This window comes from Hippocampus guttulatus, chromosome 9 (assembly GCF_054856545.1).
Source record: "Hippocampus guttulatus isolate MCC_2025c chromosome 9, RoL_Hgut_1.0, whole genome shotgun sequence".
In the NCBI taxonomy this organism is placed as follows: Eukaryota; Metazoa; Chordata; class Actinopteri; order Syngnathiformes; family Syngnathidae; genus Hippocampus; species Hippocampus guttulatus.
Window position 1 is genome coordinate 4,634,856 of NC_141269.1, and position 21,594 is coordinate 4,656,449.

Consider the following 21,594-nt stretch of genomic DNA (forward strand, 5'->3'; position numbering starts at 1 on the left):
AAGAGCGTTACAAGATGAGGAATAGTGCCGCCATCTCGTTGTCTCCATCGCTCGATACCGACGCTAATGACATAATGCACCTTTGCATGTAACGGCGGCGATAAAACGGCAACGCGACGCGCTCGTTTTCCTAAAACGCATTTAAGTCCGGAGAGATTAGCGAATGTTGACATAACAATACCCCCGTTATGACTCATAACGGAGATAAATCAAGTTCCATTCTTCTCGCCGCTAATTTTATTTACAGCCAATAACAGCTAATTGGCACTCGCATCTGCTGTTCCGTCTCGGCAATTAATATAAAAAGGTCCAGCGGCCTGCTAGTTATGCTCGGCGTGCACGCTGCTGCTTGAAATGCGGTTTCTGAAAGAAATGTTGGGCTGCATCGTTAAACGTTCTCGTGCAAATGAAAGTGGAACCGAGATCATTCCTGTGTTATTTTCACAGCGATGACGCGTGCCATCTTTTTCAATTGCGGTACGTACATAATTTGTAATCCATTGGGAAAAAATGAAACCTCTCCCACGACTAGACGCCGCCCAATGTAAGAAACTGCGCAACTCGAACTGTTTTCAATTCACTGACAATTGTTCACGTATGGACACACTCTTGAACCTTTTTAACTGCTGCTAACCAAAACCGCGGCACTTGCTGGGCATGTTTAACAATTTCCCAGTTGAAGTCTGATATCAGAAGATATTTGGAAATGTCGACATAAATATTGTGAGAGTCAAGTCCAAATTCAAAGGGATAAAATTATTGGAGACAATCCTGTGGGAGGGGAAATAGTTATTTTACAATTGATATATATTTCGGAAATTCTTGGAATGTTTTGTCGATTTTTATTGGATGATATAAATGTGTAAAGTGATGTTCAATTGCAAACAAAGTTGTTCAAAAGTATCTGATGTTATGAGAATAATTTTACAGAACTTGCTCATTGTTTTTATTTTTAAATCTTGTTCGGTGCCACTATAATGATTGAACACTTTTTGTAAGAAATATCGCTGCGGCAAAATAAATAAATGAATGAATGAATGAATGAAACGTTGGACTCTTACAAGATTAAATTCATATTCGTTTGAGGAAAAGGTGAATGGATTATGAGATCAAAGTTTTCATAAAAAATGGTGCAATATTGCTGTGCCTGATGAAGACCGCATATTTTCCACCCAATTTTATTTTTTATAAACACCCGATTATGATGGGTTTTTTCTGTTTACCCAAATACTTGTTTGTAATATTACAGGAGAAAACAATCGAAAGAAGACGTGATTTTCAAATCCTAATCGCTGCCATGATAATTGACATGACCAGTAACGAAAAAGTCTGCCAGTCACGTGAAAAGGGTGAAAAGTATCTACAAATGTAGTATATTCATGCTGTATTTTTGTCAAACATAACCCTCAAGATTAAATACAAACCGGTATTGAACTTCAAAGTTAAATACAACCGAACCGTGCTTAGGCAGTCATTCTTCCGAGGAAGGTACGACACGATGAAAATCAGTGCTTTCATGCAAATTAGCAACAACAACAAAAATGCAGGCATTAAGTTATGAAGAGGAGGGCGTTCCCCCCCCCCCCCCCACCCCCTCTTCTCCTCCCCTCTCCACTGAGTGCAAAAAGATGGCTTATTTACCACGGGGGAGTTGAAAGAGGACGCCGCGTGATTAAGTGAAGCAAAGCGCCATCATTATTGGACCCGTTAATGGAGACACCAGTTATTCATCTCATTTTAATTTAGCGTATTTTTAGCCTTCGGTACTGAGGTACTTGAACCTGTTCTTTCAGCGCCGCGCGGGGTAGTCCCTCGTTGCGGCAGGGCTGGCACGAACGGAGAGAGAGTCAAGGTTAATTATGTTGGAGAATACACCCCGTTCTTCTCCCCCTCATCCTCCCCAGCCCCTGCAAGTCCCCTCATGGGATGCCAGGCCCCCTGCAAACACTCCATTTTTTTTTCGGGAGGGGGGGAGGGGGTGGGGAACCAGGAACTTCATCGTAACCTTTTTATGTTTGCATGTTTTCTCCATTGTCGAGTTTAAATGACGTCCAGTATTTGATGAAAGGGAAGGAAATTAAATTTGCATTTATTTATTTCCTTTAAATTCGATCCGTCAACAAAACAATCGACAGATTAAATGATTTTTAAAAAGTGTCGCCGCCCTAAAAGAAAAAAAAAAATATATATATATATATAGATCGATAGATAGTAATTTTTTCCCTCTTTTTCTTTATTTTTATATACATATATATGTATATATACTGTATATTTTTTTCTTTTTTTACATATATACACACACACACACACACAGAAATGCCCCATTTACAGTATGTACGAGTTCACGCTCATCCCGTCAAATGACAACATGAAGAATGCATCATACACTCTCAAACTGAGCCATGCCTTCTCAACTGAAATCGATAATTCCACTGAATCAAACCGAATGGCATGTTTCCACTTTACCGTCCTTGAATCGTGTCGAGACATGACTCGTCTTTCGTTGGAAAGATGCACACCGTCATTTTAACCCTGTGGGGGGGCCGCGGTTAATACAGTGGACGGCTTACCATGTGATCAAGTTACAGGGTGCATGAAAGGGTTAAAATAGTCACCATTGAATGCATATTTGTCATGTATATTGTGAAGATCGAACTGAACGTACAAAAGAAGTTGGCGTCAACCGTTAGCAGTTAATGGTAACGGCAGTGAAAAGCAGCGGAGGGAGACGATAAATATCAATCATATCCACGTCCTCCCACCTGCACCGAAAATCTCGTAATGAAGCCCGAATGACAGCAAAGGCAAAGAAGCAGCCGGTGTCGGACTCGCGCACAATCACGACGAGTCTGAACGATGATTAATGTCGGGGCGGGAGAGGTGATAATGTTCCGCTTTTCTTCGTCGTCCTCCTCCTCTGCATAATCCCCAAAATAAATAAATAAAATAAATAAATAGAGAGAGGCGAATTCATGAGAGCTAGGAAGGGGGTGGGACATGTGGGCAGAAAGTCTAAATTTGATAAATGAGGCGATTGGCGCACTATGCATGCACATGTATTCAGATTTTTAAAAATGTGTTTTGTTATTTTCATCATTGATAAGAATGAAGTCATATTCTTTTTCAGTGATTAGAAAATTTCACTGTAGCTCTGCGTGCGCTTAGGGTTTAACTATGAGTAATCCATTCGTATTTAGTATGAGGGCCACATTTGGGGAAAAAAATAAAGAATTACGAGAATCAAGCTGTCATTGTTTGAAGAAAGTGTTTTTATTCTTTTCTTATGAACCTTTTTTTTAATTATTCGACCCCCCCCCCCCTCCTAAATTGTACTTTTCATTTGGGAAAACGAATTTGAGATATATTAAGTTTAATTCAGAAAATAAGTCAGCTTTTGTTATTTTTATCAAAATGTTATATTGTCTATTCAGAAAAACGTTTTTATTTGTTTCATTTCTTAAGAAAAAGAATCTCTGTGTCCATACACGTTAATAATCCATTTATTAAATATATATGCTTGGAGGAAGTAAATTTTTCATAAAGAGGGGGTTTAAAAAATGTGGCACACACACACACACAAACACACAGTTGAATTTACTCCATTTTATTTTGTCGAGTGGTTGCATGAAATTAAATCATCAGGATCCAAGTTACATTTTTTAAGAAGATGTAGGCTACTTTGTTATTTAACAATTTTTTTTTCAGTTCATTGAGAAAAAGAGTTCATGTTTTTTCAAACAGTTTTTCGTCTGGAACATTACAAGATTAAAGTTCAATTCCTGTGAGGAAAAAAATGGCTTTTTTAAAATTTAGTAGTAGAATAAATTTGTGGAAATTTTGCAATTGCATTTGTAATTTCCAACTGATGATATGACTTTTTCCTTAGAAAAATAAATAAATACAAATTTCCTGTGTGGCCCTAATGTTGACATCATTTTTGTGATTTCCTTTCAACATAACAGTACAGTCTTGACAATTGTGAAGGGGGTTACTGCAGACTCACTTAGAGCTTATTAGCAGTGAAGGTGTTGTTGTATTTCAAGCCCAACAATTGGGCCCGCCTACCCGAGCATCACCGACAGCATCGCCATCTTCAGGCTTTTGGAAAAAAAAAATGGAGGCTTTTTGGACAGAGAAGCAGGATCCACTCTGGTGTCCCACTTCGCTAAAAAGAAGCCCCAACTTGACTGGCCAACTGCCAAGCAGGCACACAAACAGTACTTTGATATATGCCCTCTCTTTGATCCGCTGTATGGAAGCGCCAAATTGTCCCACATTACAGTCGGCGCTCCAATCGATTGGTCACACCCCACCCTGCCCCACTTTCTTCCTTGATGCTGACGATGCTCGAGTGGACGGGCTCGCTCTTGCCCGATTGACGGAAAAGGGTCCCTCAATTGAATGTATTTCTACCCTCTTGCAGGACAATGTCGGATAGGGAAGTAAATAATTAAAGGAAAGGGACCCTTTTTGACTGCACCAACCCTGCCACTGCTGGTAAGCTCGACTTATCCATTGTGACTCCATACAGTATGTGCCCATCTTGTTTTTATTTATTTTTGATAAGGATTTTTGCTTTGATTTTTTTTTTCACTTCCCTGCATGGAACTCCCTAACCTGTAAAGGTGTTGTAGTTATGGTGGGCCTTGGGCTTTCTGTCTGCTGTAGTTTTGTATTGTGACAAGTGTGTGTTTCCCCCACCTCATGTAGCCTGGCTAACTGCAAAGGCAAAGCGCAAAAAAAAGAAAGAAAAAAAAGGCATTTTGCACCCCTTAGCATGGCTTTTTGTCTGCTTTTACTGGGGAAGAAAAAAAAAAGCTGCGTAATCCCATCCTGGCATCCGCATGGGAATTTCATTCATCATATTGAGCACGTTATACTCCTATATATATATATATATATATATAAAACAAAACAAACAAACAAACAAAAAAAAAGACCCCCAAAAAATCTCAAATGTTTAACTTAGAGCCAGAGTGACACGAGTACATGCTGCCAGGACCCGGTGCTAACGCGCTATCCTTTCTCCGCCTTGATTATCACATTACCACGGCTTGAATCAATTGATAAACTCCCATTCAATATGCCCCGACGATTTAATTGAGTCACAGTCTATTGAATTTGAGGGCCGCGCTCAGTGCAGACATGCTGACAGCAGTAAACACTGGCAGGATGCTCTCTTGCTCTTGCTCCATCCATCTGTCTGTGTGTCTGTCTGTTTGCGCCCGGCTGAGAAGAGCTGCGTTCGTCCTTATACAGTCACTTAGTAGCAGGCAACTATTCAGAGTATGTTCTGCATGGCTAGACAAAGATGATATCTAATGGAAATAACATTTCACATGGAATACAATATTTTATATTTAATAACAGATATTAATGTCAATGTATTCCATGAACTCAAATGCAGCAAATAAGGCAACTTTGGCTGTGGTAAAGCTATATTTATTCATTTATTTATTTAAACAATTAAAAAAAAAAAGGTCTTCCTATATATATATATAGGAAGACCTTTTTTTTCCTATATATATATATACACTTTATATATATACACACACACACACACACACACACACACACACACGTTATATCTGTTTTATGTTATGTGTTCCATTGTCTTGTTATTTTTGTGCTAAATGTTCCGGAAAGCACTTTGTTACAGCTGCAACTGTTGCGAAAGCGCTACATAAATTAAGATACATACGTTCAAAACTTCCCGGCGACAGGAAAAGCTGTTTGCAACCGTTAAAACATTTGCCGTGCGTCTTCGCGACCTTGAATGAACCCTAAGTATAGATCAACATTCGGGTCGTGCACAGACACTTGCCAACCCTCACTGCTCAGTGAAATATAGCTTAAGGCACTGCTCGTCAATTTCTTTCTGTTACCCCCCCCCCCCCCCCTTGGAACAAGAAAAACGTTCACTCAAAATAAATAAATAAATAACGACTGTCACTGCCACCTACTGTAGCAGATGTGCAATTACACTTCATTCTAGTATGGCAAAATATAAAGATTGCCATTGCCACCTACTGTAGTGGATGTGCAATTACACTTTATTCTAGTATGGCAAAAAAAAAAGATTGCCACTGCCACCTACTGTAGCAGATGTGCAATTACACTTGGTTTTAGTACGGCAAATAATAATAATAATAATAATGTGAAGGAGTATGGTATTTATTCGAGTGGAGGCTGTTTGAGGAATTTAACTGCATGGCCAAATAAGAACGATTGGTACTCACTCCACTGTGTTTTTGTTCTTTTTTGCTAGGCACAGCTCCAACATTAATCTGCACCGCAAACTGCTGACCAAAGAGCTGGACGACATTGTCCTGGACCCCCAACTCACGCCACTGCCCAAGGACTTCGGAGCCGAGTTACTGGCCAAGTTTTATGCCGGGCACCACCACCACATGGCTTTGGACCCGATGGGTGGGATGGCTTTCCGGGGCCTTGGGCCCGCCGCCGACTTGATGCGTGGCGAGCATTCCCCCACGGGTAACGAATACCCCCATCACCCTGTCCACCAAGACCTGAAGAACAACCACCATCACCATCATCATCATCATCATCATCACCGCGGCTTCCCACGAGGCGGGCCGGACGACTACGTGGTCCTGGACCTGAGCACCACGTCCATCGTCCAGTCCAACGGCAGCATCCACTCCTCGCACGATTCGGACGAGGGCAGCGACGAAGGCATCCTATTGGACGACCTGGAGGTGGACGAGGAGGGCAACAGCGAAGGGGAGGACTGCAATGGCGGACGCGGGGACCAAAGCGGAGATAAAAGCCGACTGGCGCGCTCGGAATCGCCGTTCCGCCTCTCGTCAGAGAACGGCGGCGGCGGCGGGATCGTGTGCAGCATTTGCCAGAAAATGTACAGCAACAAGGGGACGTTGCGCGTTCACTACAAGACGGTGCACCTGCGCGAGATGCACAAGTGCAAAGTGGCCGGCTGCAACATGGTGTTCAGCTCCGTGCGCAGCCGCAACAGACACTCGCAGAACCCCAACCTGCACAAGAACATGCCCTTTGCCACACTCATAGGCTGAACCTCCTCCGAGTCCTCCTCTGAGTCCTCGCCACCGCCTGTGTCCCGAATACTTGACTCTTCCTCCTTTCGGAATGACTCGAGCGAGGACTTTATGCTTTATGGGAAAAAAAAAAACCTCTTTGTTTTCTTCATTTGGAGTTTCATGAACTTCTTCCCCCAGTTTTATCTCCAAAGAATCTATCAAACTTCTTATTTGTGACCTTGCCTGCAGACAAGATAGTATCGAGGAAAAAAAACAACAACGTGTATTTGTGTAATGATAGCTTTTAAATGACCTCCCCGCCCCTCCTTAAAACGGAGAAAAAAAAGCATGACAGCTTCATTTGTAAATATTGCCCCAGAGAGGCTTTTTGATGTAAAAGACTTGTGATGATGGTCGTTTGTTTCTCTTTTTCTTTTCTTTTCTTTTTTTTTTGCTTCTCCTGCTTATGGTTTTCTGTTACAGTCCAGTACAATACTTCCAGCTATAAGCAAGAAAGAGGTAGCATCTTAACTATCTTGAGTCATTTTAACAATACGAGGGGGAAGGGAGGGGGCAGAGAGGAAACAAACAAACAAAAAATATATATATCATGTGAATTACTTTGTTAGATATGGCCGGCATGCTCTCTGAGGCTCCTACACTGATATCATTCTGTGTTTTCTATTGATTTCTCCCCCGCCCCCTTCATGTTTATATGAGCTTTATTAGTATACGATTCCGTTTTTTGCACTTTGCATCTATACGAGGGGATGTGTAATATTACTAGAACTGAGGACTTTCTTTTTTTTTTTTTTTTGCAATGGTGAGTGAAGAGATGTGTGGTTTGATGGTAAATTTTAATATACACGCATCCGTTTTTTTTCCCTGCACGTCGCCAAATGTATGGGAAAAAAATGGGAAAAAAAGACAATTCCCCTACAATCGCCTCCCAATACTTAGGCGGGGTACACACATACAAAATAAATGGATCACAGTGGACCCATGTTTACTCACATTCACCTATTTACAGATTTATTTTTTAATATAAAAAAATTTGCAAGATTTCTGGTCAATGTGTTTTGCAAAGAGCCAAACCCCACTTTTATGTTTGTGACAAACACACACACAAACACAAATATTAAAATGATTTAAAAAAACACCCCAAAAGAATCTTCAAATACTTGCTGATAAACATTCAATATTCTTTTCGCCATGAAACAGGATCAAAATGGGGAAAAAAGACAGCCTTCCTAAAATACAAAAAAAAAGAATTCATTTTATTATTATTATTATTATTATTATTATTACTTTTTTGGGGTGAATCTGCGGGTGTCACAGCACGTGTATGTGGGGGGTCCACTGTATATCTAGTTTCTTTTAAATTTCTTTTTTTATGCATTTATGATTGTTGATGACCGTATTCTTTCACCATTCGGATCAAAGTCTCTTAACGATTATCCCGAGTGATTATCCCGTGGTGTGAGTTGTGACCAGAGTGATTTTTGTGCTTGGAAGACGGTTGAGTGATGACTATTGCAAACGTTCAAGCTGCTCAACACTTGGGATGGCAAATCCGATAAATAATCGGTAAAAAGGTCAGTATGTGTGTGCCCTGCTTTGGCAACAAAAACAAAAAGGAGGGCTAATTGCGTAAAATTGTCAAACGAGAATTGTCCTCAACTATTTGATTCGGAAACAAAAGAGTCCCTCCACTCAAGCTCTTTCGGTATCAATGTACTTAGAAACCCCATTCGACTGATGTGTTGCACTTGAGTCTTAAAAATCATTTTGCTGTGACATCGATTGCAAATCTGTGAAAAAGAAAAAAGTTAAAAAAGAAGAAGAAAAAAAACACTTACACAACTGTTTAATGGTACAATTGCATCCAGTGGTCCAAGTAGCCAAGGGAAACGGGGTATTTATTGGTGGGTAGAGATGTGTTAAGTCCAGTATTTTTTTTTTCCTTTTTATTTGAAAAATGCTTCCTCCTTTCACAATGTCTGAGCAATGCCATACGCTACTATACAAGCCTCTTTTTTTTTTTGTCTTACTTGACTTGGTGCTACACACGGAAGGACCAAATACGCAGTGTTACGTGCTGATTGATATATGTACAGTATTTACAACACCTCCTACCCATTTGTTTCATAGTAAGTCAACACTGCGAGTAATTGACGCACCCCCAAAATGTTTATATTAGCCTATATTCATCATTTTTAATCCACAAGTTAATTATCTCAAAACACAAACACCATTTCAAACTGCTCTTACAGTATTGCCCTTCAAAATAAAATGTCTTACATGTGACAAAACGCGCTGGAAGAGCAACTCAACCGCAAAGAAAAAACACACACACACACACACACACACACACACTGACAACGCAGGTTAAACTTAACTCCTCCCAGCATGCAAAGATGTTAACCGCACAACATAGAGTACTTCCTCGACACTGTTACTATACTTTCCCATTCGCCGGGTCTTGGGCAGCATCTTGCGTCCTTTTTATCAAATCAAAATCCCACTGAACCGAATCCTTCCGCTGTAAAATGAACCTTCCGAGATGCATTTTAACCTGCTCTAGTCTACCACAAGTCAGTTGCTCTAGAAAAAACATGTTCTGTCCGTTGAATCGAGGTTCCAGTGTATAGTATTCGTACAATCTGTACCATTGTGACCCGAACCGAACTGAACATCAGTGTGGCTCAACCACGCTCATAATCTACCGCGACCATACTGCTGCTTCCATCACGAATCCCTTCCCTTCAGTTCTTATCATTTCGTCGGTAAATTCCACACAATGGAACGGAGGACTGTTCATCACTGTTTTTCACGTCACTGAGCGAGTGTTCATGTGGCTCACGCCGGGGGGGGGGGGGGGGGGGGGTCACGGATTCAACACGCCAAGTCGGTCTGTGCAGATACTTCACTTTCTTTCCTTTTACGTCTGTCTTAATTTGAACTGGAACCTGTGAAATGTCAACAGTCTTAAAAAATAAATCAATAAAAATTTTAAAATGTTGTAAATTCATATTGCTGATGTTTTGTGCCAATCATACGTTAGCGTTTTTAGGTAGGACACTTGAGGACCTGCATATAAGTCTTGAAGAGTCACAGCGACGCGGCAACGCAAAGCGGGATGTATTACGCGGGCTTTGCCGGGGAAGAAAATGGTGATTTTCAACACCGCAAACGTTACCTAAAATGGTGTTTTTCCTTTTGCAGAAAAGGGGGGGGGCGGCAGGGGGGAGCAGGGGGAAGTGGTCTTCATTCATTTCCCCCCCAAAATGTTTTTTTTTTGTTCGTTTCTGTATCATACCTGTCCATTTTGTTTTTGTTTAGTGGTTTTTTTTTTGTGCATAAAATGCATAAGGGTTTTGGGATGTAAATGGAATTTTATTCATATTTTGTCCAAATACCTCTTGTAATTTGTATCAGAATTCTTGTACAATTTTTATATTAAAGATTTATCAGTCACTGGCATTTTGTCACTGCAGCTCATTTGGCTTTTTGTTCGACAGCTGCACAACCTGTATACACACACACACACACACACACATTTGAAAGTGTCAATCAAAGTGTGATATTTCAGCAGGTTTTCCAGGGCTTTTTAATTACCTAAAGATAAAAGTCTTCGGGGAATGGGCTATCTTGACCAATTAGTGGACGATTAGATTAAAAGAGTTAATAAAAGGCTAAGCTGTGTGAGGCAACGTCGCTGCTGGTCTTTGCAAATTGACAGGGTGGTCATCGTAGGAGGAGGCAAAGAGCGGAGGATGGCTTCAATTAAAACTGGAAAGAGTTCGCAATCTTTTGTTGCCACGTTATGTTTAGTAAGCAGGCACATTTTTGTCATAAAATTTAATAGTGAAGCAAGTTTTTACCATCCCCATTGGACTGGTTGACCGTCGTCTGAAGGCAAAATATTCACATCAACTCATGAATTGCTCCGATGCTACGATTACTTGCCAATTGTCATTTTTTAATCCTCTATTTCAAAACAACAATCATAATTAAATTAGTGATAAATTTCATCGCGGAAAATGTAATTCAAGTTCAATTCAATATGGCGTATAGACAAGTGCTTCTAGGTTTCTGTATAAAGCGTACGAAGATTCTGTAACACGCAACATCCTGAACAACACTTTCAAAATAAAGGTGAAATATTTCATAATAAAATTCCAGACTAAATTGTTGCCGACGTTTTTCTTGTATGCAATTGTACGCTCTTGCGGATAGTTCAAATTTGGAGTTTCCACAGAACGTCGTTGGAAAAACATTAACATTTAAAATCCACAGTAATTGACAGAAATGATCTTAAGTGATCAATGCTTTATTTTTACACAATTTGTGTTGTCTGGAAACAAGGATCTAAAACCATTGTTGCTACAGATAAAGTGTTCAAGTAACATTCTCAATGTAATCCTAAATTACCGGTAGTAGCAGATTGTGACTAAAAGCAATTTACAAACGTGGTGACATTTGTTTCAGTGCAAATACGCGCACACACACACACACACACACACACACACACACACACACACACACACACACACACACACACACACGCACATCCAGTGACAGTATTGAGTTGCAATCAATTGCCATCCAGGACTAACTGATTGCAAGCGATTGAAATTAGATGACAAAGGACGAGAATTGAGAAGACGCATCGAGGAACACAGTCAACCGTCGCCGCTTTCATCCGAACATCTCAGTGTGATCCAAAACCGAACGGAGGCACTTGATTTTCCACCTGAGAAGTAAACTTAAAAATAATTTTCTCTTGCCCAATATGCCCCGAATCGCTTTTTCTTTTTTTCGCCTAGGCGTCATTGATTTAGTTCTACACCACTGAGATCTGCAATGCTGGCTAATACTATTGACGAGCCATTAGTCTTGTCCAGAAGTGTGGAGGCTTGCAGCTCTCCTTCCGAGGCAAAAAAAAAAAAAAAAAAAGCAAGAAAGACAAAAGAAAGAAGAGGGGTAAAAGAGGAGTAGGAGGGGCAGTTGGGTGGGTGAATGAAACATCAATGGACAGTGATGGAGAGCGGGGAGGAGGGCGAAGATGCAAGCGCAGCACGCAACACTCACACCCCTGTCCATGGTTTGGGAACACTAAATTAGAAAAAAAAAGACAAAAAGGGAGAAACTGTAAACAGCCGCATCGATCCAACTAGTGTCGGGCAAATGAAACCATTAGGAGGCCCGCAACGTCTTCACGCCTGCTGGAGGAGATGGCCGAGGCGCACCCCAGTGATCAGGAAAAAGTTTTCTAGTAAGACACGAGTGAGAAAGGCGCGACAGAAGATGCCACAGCATTCGGAGGCCCCCATTGCCACCCCTGTCAAAAATAATGTCGGATGTTGAACCTTGTCTTGGTTTTGTTACAGTCTGGTACTAGTCGGACTGCATCAACACCAGCACTGATCAGGGTTATAATAGTTTGGGATTCTCCATTTTGTCTTTTCATTTTCAAATTCAATTAATTTTCATTATTTTTGTTCGGGTTTCTTTTTTGAAAAAAGGTTTCAGTTTACTTTTTCAGTTTTAGTATTATTATTTCTTTTGTTTGGCTTATTTTTTTGTATAAGATTTATTTTAAAAAAGAGATGAAAACAGACCAATTAAAAAAAATTAAAACCCAGAAAGTAAAACATTTGACAAAAACAAAGTTATATTTACAGTTTAACTTTTGTAAATTTTTAACACTCATTTATTTTATTTCATTTACCGATTTTTTTTTTCAATTTTAGATTTGTTTTCATATTTTTATTTCATTTCAGCTTTTCAAATTCAATTTAATTAGTTTTTAGAGCGGGTTTGTTAGTTTTATTATTCATTTTATGTATGTATGTATGTATTTATTTATTTAAAATGTGCTGGTTTTCCATTAGTTTTAGTATTAGTTTTATTTTTAATGGGATATCTGTTGTGCGCAAGATAAAAAAATATATACAGACAATAGAAAAATGAAAACCTCCAAAATATGCATGAAATGAGTTGAAAAAGTAAAAACAAAAAAAGCACGTTATCACTTCGATCAGTTCATTTTGTAAATGTGAAATGTCAATCATCAACTATAAAAACCTTGCAGTTGATCTACTATTCTTCAAACTTCATTCATGTGACAAGAAGTGGAAACAAATACCTTCCATTAGTGTGTAATGACGGCAATCTTAAAAACGTAGACAAAAACACAAGTAGGCTAACGTTGAATTAGAACCAACACCAGCGAATAATTATGTCTTTGTAAGAGGGATATTTCCGAAATGAGTCTTTCATTCCACCTTCAATTTGATTTTATTGAACAGACCTCGACAGTATTGCGCTGCAACCGCAAGTCCAGGTCGGTTTCGTGGCGCTTTACCTCGGCTTCAACGCGGATGCGCTAGCATTAGCCAATCGCGAAGGGGTTAAGCGAGAGAGAAGGCCGGGCGTCAGAAATGAAAAAAGCCCTTTGGCAACCCTGGGACAGAGGGAACGCTGAACTCATCACAAACTCCTCCGCCGGCATCCGCCGCTGCATAATGACCCCGACAAGACGGGAATCCCTTTTAATTAAAGCGAAGGCAGATCAGTTAAGCAGATGGATGCCGACAAATATGAGGGGAAATAGAATGTTTAATGGCCTGTGCACTTATCGCCGGCTATTTTCCGTGCCCGCGCCCGAAAACTGATAAACAGGACGGGGAGCCTTGTTAATCAACCTTACAACCTTTAAAGCCCGAGATAAGAGAATAATTCGGGATCGTCGTGAAATTAGCTTGAGATGCGGCTAGCACTCTGGGCCGAGCGGCGAGGAGAGTTTCTATCAGGGTAATAGCCTTGCGCCGCCGTGGAGAACTTTAGGGGCGGAAAGCATGGATGATATTTTTCTGCTATTTGTGATTTTTTTAAATATATATATTTTTTATTGGTGATTATTTTTACTATAGTTTGGGTTTGACCCTCTTTGCGGGAACCTTGCTGTGCTCTTATCGGTCACACGGGCGAGTCACCCGCCTACGCCAAATTCATCTCCAGGGGGGAATTGGAGACGGTGGCCCGCTTGAGGAGGTTAAGGGGAAGTGTACCCCCCACGAAGTCAAATACAGACATGTAGGGAAGGAGGGGGTGGGGGCCGGGAGGGTTGCGAGTGTTATGATCACATAAATTGCAGTTCTGATTCAATTCGGCTCCAGTCGACAAATGTGATTTTGGTTTGACACAAGCGCTCACCTTTTATTCAAATCTTGAATCATATGTGCTGTGTTTACCATCCAGTACTTTTTTTTATTTAATTGCGGATCATTCACACGAGCGATTTTTATGCCATTTGACCTGTAAAATCCACGGTCCCATACACCGCTTAACAAATCGGCAGCATTCAACCACATCGGTAAAAAATGAGATCGGTTTGAAGCCTTTTGAATAGCAATGAATAATTTCAAAGTGCATGACATGAGAAGCTGTCCACTGTCGTAACCGCTGTCCCTCAAAGGGTGAAGTGACTTAAGCATTACAAAAACAAAAAATGCTGTGTGATTTTGTCCTTGACCAATTTTTTGTGCCATGATCAGCCAGTAGATAAATATTCATCAATGAAAAAAACCCAAAAAACCGATAGCTAAAACAAAAATTGAAGTATTGCAGTTTTGTAGCTCAATCTGACGTTTTTGTAGCAGTATAATCGGTCCACTTTCAGGGATTACCATAGAAATCGGGTAATAGAAGCCAAAATTCTCGGCACTTGGATAATTTCAGAAAAGCCACCGAAAAAAATCTTTTCACACCCGTAAGAAGTCTCCTGCCACTTTCTGCTATCATTCAGAGCTAGTAAATACCAGTTCACCAAATAAACATTTTATTTGGCCATGGTCTAAATAATTTTGGGCACAAATTTATTTTGTTATATTTGTGTGATGTAAACCTCCCAAAATACATATCGTTACCATTTTCCTGAATACGAGACAATGACTTGGGCTTTCCTCCAAATAGCCGGCAGGACGAGACTTATCATTTCCATGTTTTTCCTTCACAGTTACGTTCAACTGCTTCCTCCCCGGCCTCTTGAAAAATAAAAAGATGGGCCGGCTTGCGGGGGGACACACCAGATTGAAAGTAATTACAGGGAAAAACATGGACATTTATCATTGCTGCTTTGGGACTTTAAACATTCTCGCTTACAATCCCCCCCCCCCCCCAAAAAAAATGTCGGCCATCGTGGGGCTGGCTGGTTGTGATCGGAGCAGCGCTCAGAGTGCTGCCATATGTTGGTTTGACCCATGCCAGTAGCAAATGTGCTGAACAACGCACCTCGAGCCATGAAATTCGTGCCTTGGCACCGTCTGTGCACAGGCCTCGAAGAAAACAAACAAAAAAAGTCGCCAAATGTGTTGTCCTGACTGTCTGGTGTCAGCCTGCAAACACGTTGCGGCTCATTATTGCTTCAGCGCACACGTGCATAATGGGCTGAATATCCATGGAGAACATCCCAGATCGCAATGGGTCACACCTGGTTATGCTTCTTCATCCCCCCCCCCCCCCCCGCTTCCCCCTTCCCCTCGCCACCCCACTTCTCGCTCCACTCGCCGGTTCCCACACCGGCGGCATCTGGAAGCGATTGGCGGCAGAGTCACAGCGAGCCATAAAGCCCTCAAATGCTCACAAAAAGGCACGCGGGCGAGAACGTCAAACAATGTTGGCCCAACGGGTTGCCAACAGACACAGCGCATCTTGAACCCGGACAAACCCCACTGCTCATTTTTTATCCACCGTGAACTATTCCTCCCACCTTGCTCGCTTGCAAGCACCACCTGGGAATGACGCTCACATTTTTAGACCCTAAATGGAATCGGGACTGATGCTTGTCCGAGGTCGGTAGGACTCAAAATGGCCGTTTACACATCAATACCATTCTGGAGCATAACGACGGGAGGCGATCTGTGTGCTATCAACGTTTTCTACTTTTTAGTTTAAAATGACTTACTTTAACCAGGATCCTGCTCCACACTGTCACCAAAAGTGGAATCCAGGTTGGGTATTGTGCTTAGTTGTTCATGCAAAATAAGTCCTTATCGGCGTTATCAGCGGCATCCGAAAGCTAAGCTAACTAGCTAAGGAGACATTCTCCCGGGGGGGGGGGGGGGCACTCATTATTTTTTTGCCATGAATGCCACGACAGACATGTTGCTACACCGCCAAGATGGGCTCCATTGACTCTACTGCCGATTTAAAGCTCATTTGATAGGTAACTAACCAGCGCCCATTCACTTTTGGGTGAAAAGAATCCCTTCTGGATTATGAAGGAGATTAAACCATGTCCCAATGTAAAAATCACATTTTTTAAAAATTATAACGGCATGGCCCGATATTCAAAGGACAACGTCACTTGAAGGGTTTACAAGCGCTCATGTCACTCCCAGAGATAATGTGATCTCTCCTTCCTCCGCTGGCTCTCCGGAGACGAGACGAGCCTCATTGTCACAGTACCAGCGGAGATGTGTGTGTGTGGGGGTGGGGGGGGTGTCAGTGTGACACAGTCTTATAATGTGCCTATCGATTGTCCATATCTGTTACGGAGGCTGGGAAGCGTGTCCCAAATTCGATACACTCTTAAATGGGGGGGGGGGGGATTCAAAATGAATGACAGCAGCAAGAACAAAGGCGCAATCAAAATCATGCAAGACAATATTCAGGTTGCCATCTTAGTTGAGGTTAGCTTACCAACTGTTAACAAGTTAGCATTTAATATATTCTCGTAAAAATTGTACCCAGTTACAGACCAGGATGTACAAAATTTATCAACCAGCTATTGTGTTTTTTCTCGACTCAGATTGCCATCAAATGCTCCATTTTAATCCGTTGAGTGCCTTTTTTTTGGCCCATTTACTGATATAATGTCAAGTTCTGCAGTTAAGAAATGCGGCCCACTTCTTTACCCGTCATAGTTTCATAAAACTTGAAAAAGTGAGAAGGTTACAGATTTGTTAAGTGGTCCTGGGAACGATTTGTTGAGTTCCTCCGCAGCAATTCAGCCTCAGGGCTTTTGTTACCCAGGTTGCTATAACTTAGCATATAGCTAACATAGCATCAACTTTAAGCGTATTAGCATTTAAACAATATCAGTCGAAACAATTCTTATCTGTCTGGTTATTCTTTTACACTTTCTTCCAGTCGTATCTCCCATACCTCGCCCCCCCCCCCCCCCCACCTTTCCGTTGCATGAAAAAATGTTGGCCCAGCACTGCAGCGCAAAAATCTGCGCTGGAGCCATTTCAAGCCAGCGTTTTATTGCAAACAAATGCTGCCTTTGATACCCGCTGTAATAGGCGATACTTGAGTGTTTGTTTGTGCTGGAGGTGAAAAAGATTTGCTAACATTTGGAAGAAAGACAAGCCAGTGAAACCCAAGGCAGGCATGCACACACGGACCAAAAAAAAAATGTCGTGCAGGAGCTGGTAATGATTTTCCACTCATTAGCGGGGAGTTTGAAGTGCGTGTCGGAAACCTTAGCCGTGGAAATCTGACAAGACAAGATTGTGGTGCGCACTTTCTTCTCCAAGATCAGACATGTTCAAGGTAACATTTCCACATCCTATTAGCTTGTGGTCAACGTAGCAATTGGTTCCAGCCAGACGCTTTCATTGGGCAAAATGACATTTTTGACCTTGTTGCCTATGAAGCAAAAAGACATTACAGTCAGTTGGCCTGCAGGAGTTGGATCAAGAGGCTCCGTCAAGTTGAATTCGCGCTTCTGACAAGGAGCCGCGACGGCTTTATTGGTTGACAAAGTATTGGGCGTGTGGAAGCGCGTTGCTCAATGATAAGTCACGACTTGTGCCTCTTCACTGTCAAAAAAATCTGATGTCAGAGCTGGGGTGGGACATCATTTCGACATCAGTATGTAGCAAATTTATTTGTCTTAGTATCCACGGAAGAGTCGCATCTCCCATACCTCGCCCCCGCTTAGTATCCATAAGCAAGCGTCAAATATTGGTGTGATGACGTCAAATGCCAAGTACTTGATGACCATTTCAACCCGTTATTGAAACAACCAACAGGATTTATTCAGTATTTATTGTAATTGATTTTTGAAATTCTCCTACCGGTCTACAAATTCCATTACGAATTCTGAATTCATGAAGGCGACGCTAATTGAATGTACACGCAATAGAGCTCTGAGGTCTGTTCGATTTTGGTCGACAAGTGGAGCCCGAATTTCAAAGCAAACATGGTGAAAGCAGCATTTAGCTGTTATACTGCATGCTCAAACATTTTTGTTCACCTTAATCGTTTCATTGCCAGTTGTTCCGGCAGGAGCTGAGGTTGACATAAATTACCCAAACGTGTTATTTGTCCTTCCAGTACAGTCTGGGAATACTATAGAAACATATGTAGCGTGGTACCTCCACTTACGAAATGAATTGGTTCTGGAAGAAATTTCTTATCTCGAAAATACAGAGACGCGCTTTCCATGTAAATGCCCTATTCTGTTCCAAGCACCCCCAAAATTCAGACATAAATGTTTTGTAAAGTATAAAAACGCATCAAACTTTGTAACTAATTCATGTTACAATTAGATTATTGCGCAATAAATGAGAGTTGTGCATCATGTAATAAGCAAAGGATGGAGTAAAGAATAAAAATCATGGTCATTTACTGTTTCACTGCATCCTCATCTTTTTTTTTTTGCCCTCTTTAGTTCATGTTCGCTTTCAGAAGTGGGTTTTTTTTTTTTTTTTTGCCTGCCGTTTTGTAAAGAAGGACGTTTGCATTTGTGCCCTGCGATTGGCTGGCAACTGATTCGGGGTGTCCCCCGCCTACTGCCCGGAGATGGCTGGGATAGGCTCCAGCACCCCCCGCGACCCTAGTGAGGATCAAGCGGTTCGGAAAATGGATGGATGGATGGATGGACGTTTGCATTTGTCAACTTTGAACAATCGTTCGAAAATGTCCAAGGTAAACATCAGCATAGTGAGCGATCGTTTGACTGGTGAACACTATTTGTGGATAATCCAGATTTACGTAAAACTATCGGAGCGAATGACAAAGACACTGCATAGACACATATCTATCTATCTACGCACATAGACACAAACGGTAGAGGTCCCTCTTAGCCAATGGAATGCCAGGATGATCCTGGGTAATAGCCAATGGGAGAGCAGCTCTAAGTATGTTGTGTCCAGGAACCTCAGAGCTGCCAGTAGCAGCCAAGACTGTATTTTTACCTTTCGTATCTTGAAATTAATTTCCTAACAAGAGGCAATGTTTTCCTCTTGAGGCGTTTCGTGACTTGAAAATTTCGTATGAAGAGACGTTCGTAAGTAGAGCACCACAGTACAGTATATAAACTGTAAAAAAAATTTGGGGCAGTTTGGAATACAGTACAAGAAATTAGAATTTTCCAGGCCTCATCTTGAAGACATTGGCCTGTAGTGAACCTCTTTAAACCCCAACTGTGGTGCTTTGGCCTAAATTGGCAAGACGGGTGGAATTGTTAAAGAGATGACCCCTTTCCTGAGTCACCCGGTTCTCCTTCCACGCACACGCACGCACGTACGCACACGCACTCTTGAACATCTCCCGTTAAGCCTCCATAAATCTGATAAGCTACCAGGGTGGCTTCTGCGGCCAATCCGTGCGGGGAGTGGCGTGGCCAGTATCAGGCAGCCGCAAAGCCCCTCGTCAATTGGGGACTTCAAAGTGCTAGCTCGCTCTTCCGAAAGCCGCTCCGTCTATCCACCCTTCGCCCTCAGATGCCACGGCGATGTCATTATCAAAGTCTTTCCTCGGACCGAGTTCCCATCGACGACGTCGGACTCGAGAGGATTGATGACTTTGAAACTTCTTTGCAGTCTCTCGTCGCTCTTCCGCATTGCTGCCCCTCCCCTCTCTCTCTCTCTCTCTCTCTTCCAAGGTGCTCATGATGCTCGCGGAGGGATGGCAAATGCAAACATATGCTAACTCACGCTGCTCGCTTTGCTCCTCCTCGGCAAATAATGGTTGCGAGGCACAGCGGCATCCGGCTGCATCAGCACAGCTCAAAAGGAGTGTGTCTCTTGCTCACTTCCTCCATCAGCACTTAGCGGACATCTGTGCGGTCCCCATCCCCTTCTCCGTATGCTACGACGGCCTCGAAGATAAACGAGCATCTCCGCGCCGTGGCGCCGTACTGGACGACGCGGCGCGTTGACCCGGGTGGAACGGATGTACTGAAAACAAGATGGAGAAGTATAATGAGCCCACATTTATCACGGCGGATATATATTCCTGAGCTACCTAGAATAGATGAAAATACACGTACAGAAAGACCAAAGACATTTTGGAAAATAGTTTGACTCCTCCCACATTCTTTAAACCGGGGGATGTGCTGTTACTCAAATTCGGGCCAGGAATTTTGATGGACACAGATACCGATTCGTTGATGTTTTTCATGACCAAATGCTTCAGGGATATGAAGTGAGAAAGGGGGCATGAAGGGGACAGAGAGCATGTGGGAATTGTTCAGGCCTCGTCAGGATTAAATTTTTCCCTCGTCTTCCTGATGGGTAACTTCAACTTCGCCAACTTTTTAAGGGATAATGAGGAGTTACGATTTTGACACTTAAACGCAAGTGCAGCAGGAATACAAAAAATAAATAAATAAGTATACACAGGCATATATTCTCCTCTGCTCTATCACTGGAGATTAGTTGGGGACCTTCTCTGCCTCTTCCACTTAATTTCATAATCACCGTGGTGCCAACCACAGACTTTTTGCAGTTGGAACAGCTGAATAAACTCAAAGCCACGTCGAAAAACTAAAACCAGTCGAATGGACCGTTTCGAAAGAATGGGCGGAGTTATTTTCCACAAGGCCACGAGTGGGGAAAATGCAGCCATTTTGAAGAAAGGGACTGAGGCGGACGCGCTGGTCAGCAGACTTTTTCAATAAAACTTGTCCAAACGATTTCATAGCGCAAAGAACGATGCGCGCCGTTTTCCAACTGCAGAGGGGGAGATGATGAAAGGAAGATGACAGAAAGGTGACAGGAATAACCGAGAAGCCCACGCTTAAGTTTGCAGTGTAACATTATGATTCACATAACAAAACTTGCGCTCCAAAAACACACGCACACACAAATTCTGTGTCCAGCCTGGGCTGGCTAGGGGGGGGGGATAGATGATGGAAGGCGTGGAGTAAGGGAGGGATAGCGCTATTCCCTGGGTAACGGGCCCTGGCGAAGGAACTGAGAGGTGTTTTTGGCTTGCGTTGCGTTCGGGGAGAGTGCAGCTTCTCCCAGAAGGAGGCTATAAAAAGACAAAAGGAGACAGGAGGCCATGTGGAGAGACTGTTGAAAAGGAGCAAACACCCACTCCAAAATCCCACCACAGCCACCATTGCACCACCGCTGGGAAGCAGACACACATCAGATCTAATCAACACAAAACTAAATTCCTTCTTTGTAACACATGCAGATACCCACCCCCCTCCCCCTCCCTCCAAATGAACTTTTGTATGGCTCGGGCATTCATGGAATTGAAGCAGGAGAAATGTCGGACACACCTTAAAAACAGCCAAACAGTGACAATTCATATCTTTCATCCAATAAGC

At 42.1% G+C, this 21,594-nt stretch overlaps 1 protein-coding gene across 3 annotated transcripts in view; it reads left to right on the forward strand.

Annotated features, from left to right (window-relative positions):
- bnc2 (basonuclin zinc finger protein 2) overlaps window positions 1-9,884 on the forward strand; it is a 161,414-nt gene extending 151,530 nt beyond the window's left edge. For 2 of the 3 annotated variants that reach the window (XM_086119062.1, XM_086119063.1), the window contains exons 6-7: window positions 4,424-4,497; window positions 6,269-6,417. In XM_086119062.1, coding sequence (XP_085975188.1) covers window positions 4,424-4,454 — 31 coding nt within the window. In that variant the 3' untranslated portion in view covers window positions 4,455-4,497; window positions 6,269-6,417. Of the gene's footprint in view, window positions 1-4,423; window positions 4,498-6,268 lie in introns of all 3 variants that reach the window. The other variant, XM_086119064.1, reaches the window with a different exon arrangement.
- Window positions 9,885-21,594: the final 11,710 nt, after the last annotated feature.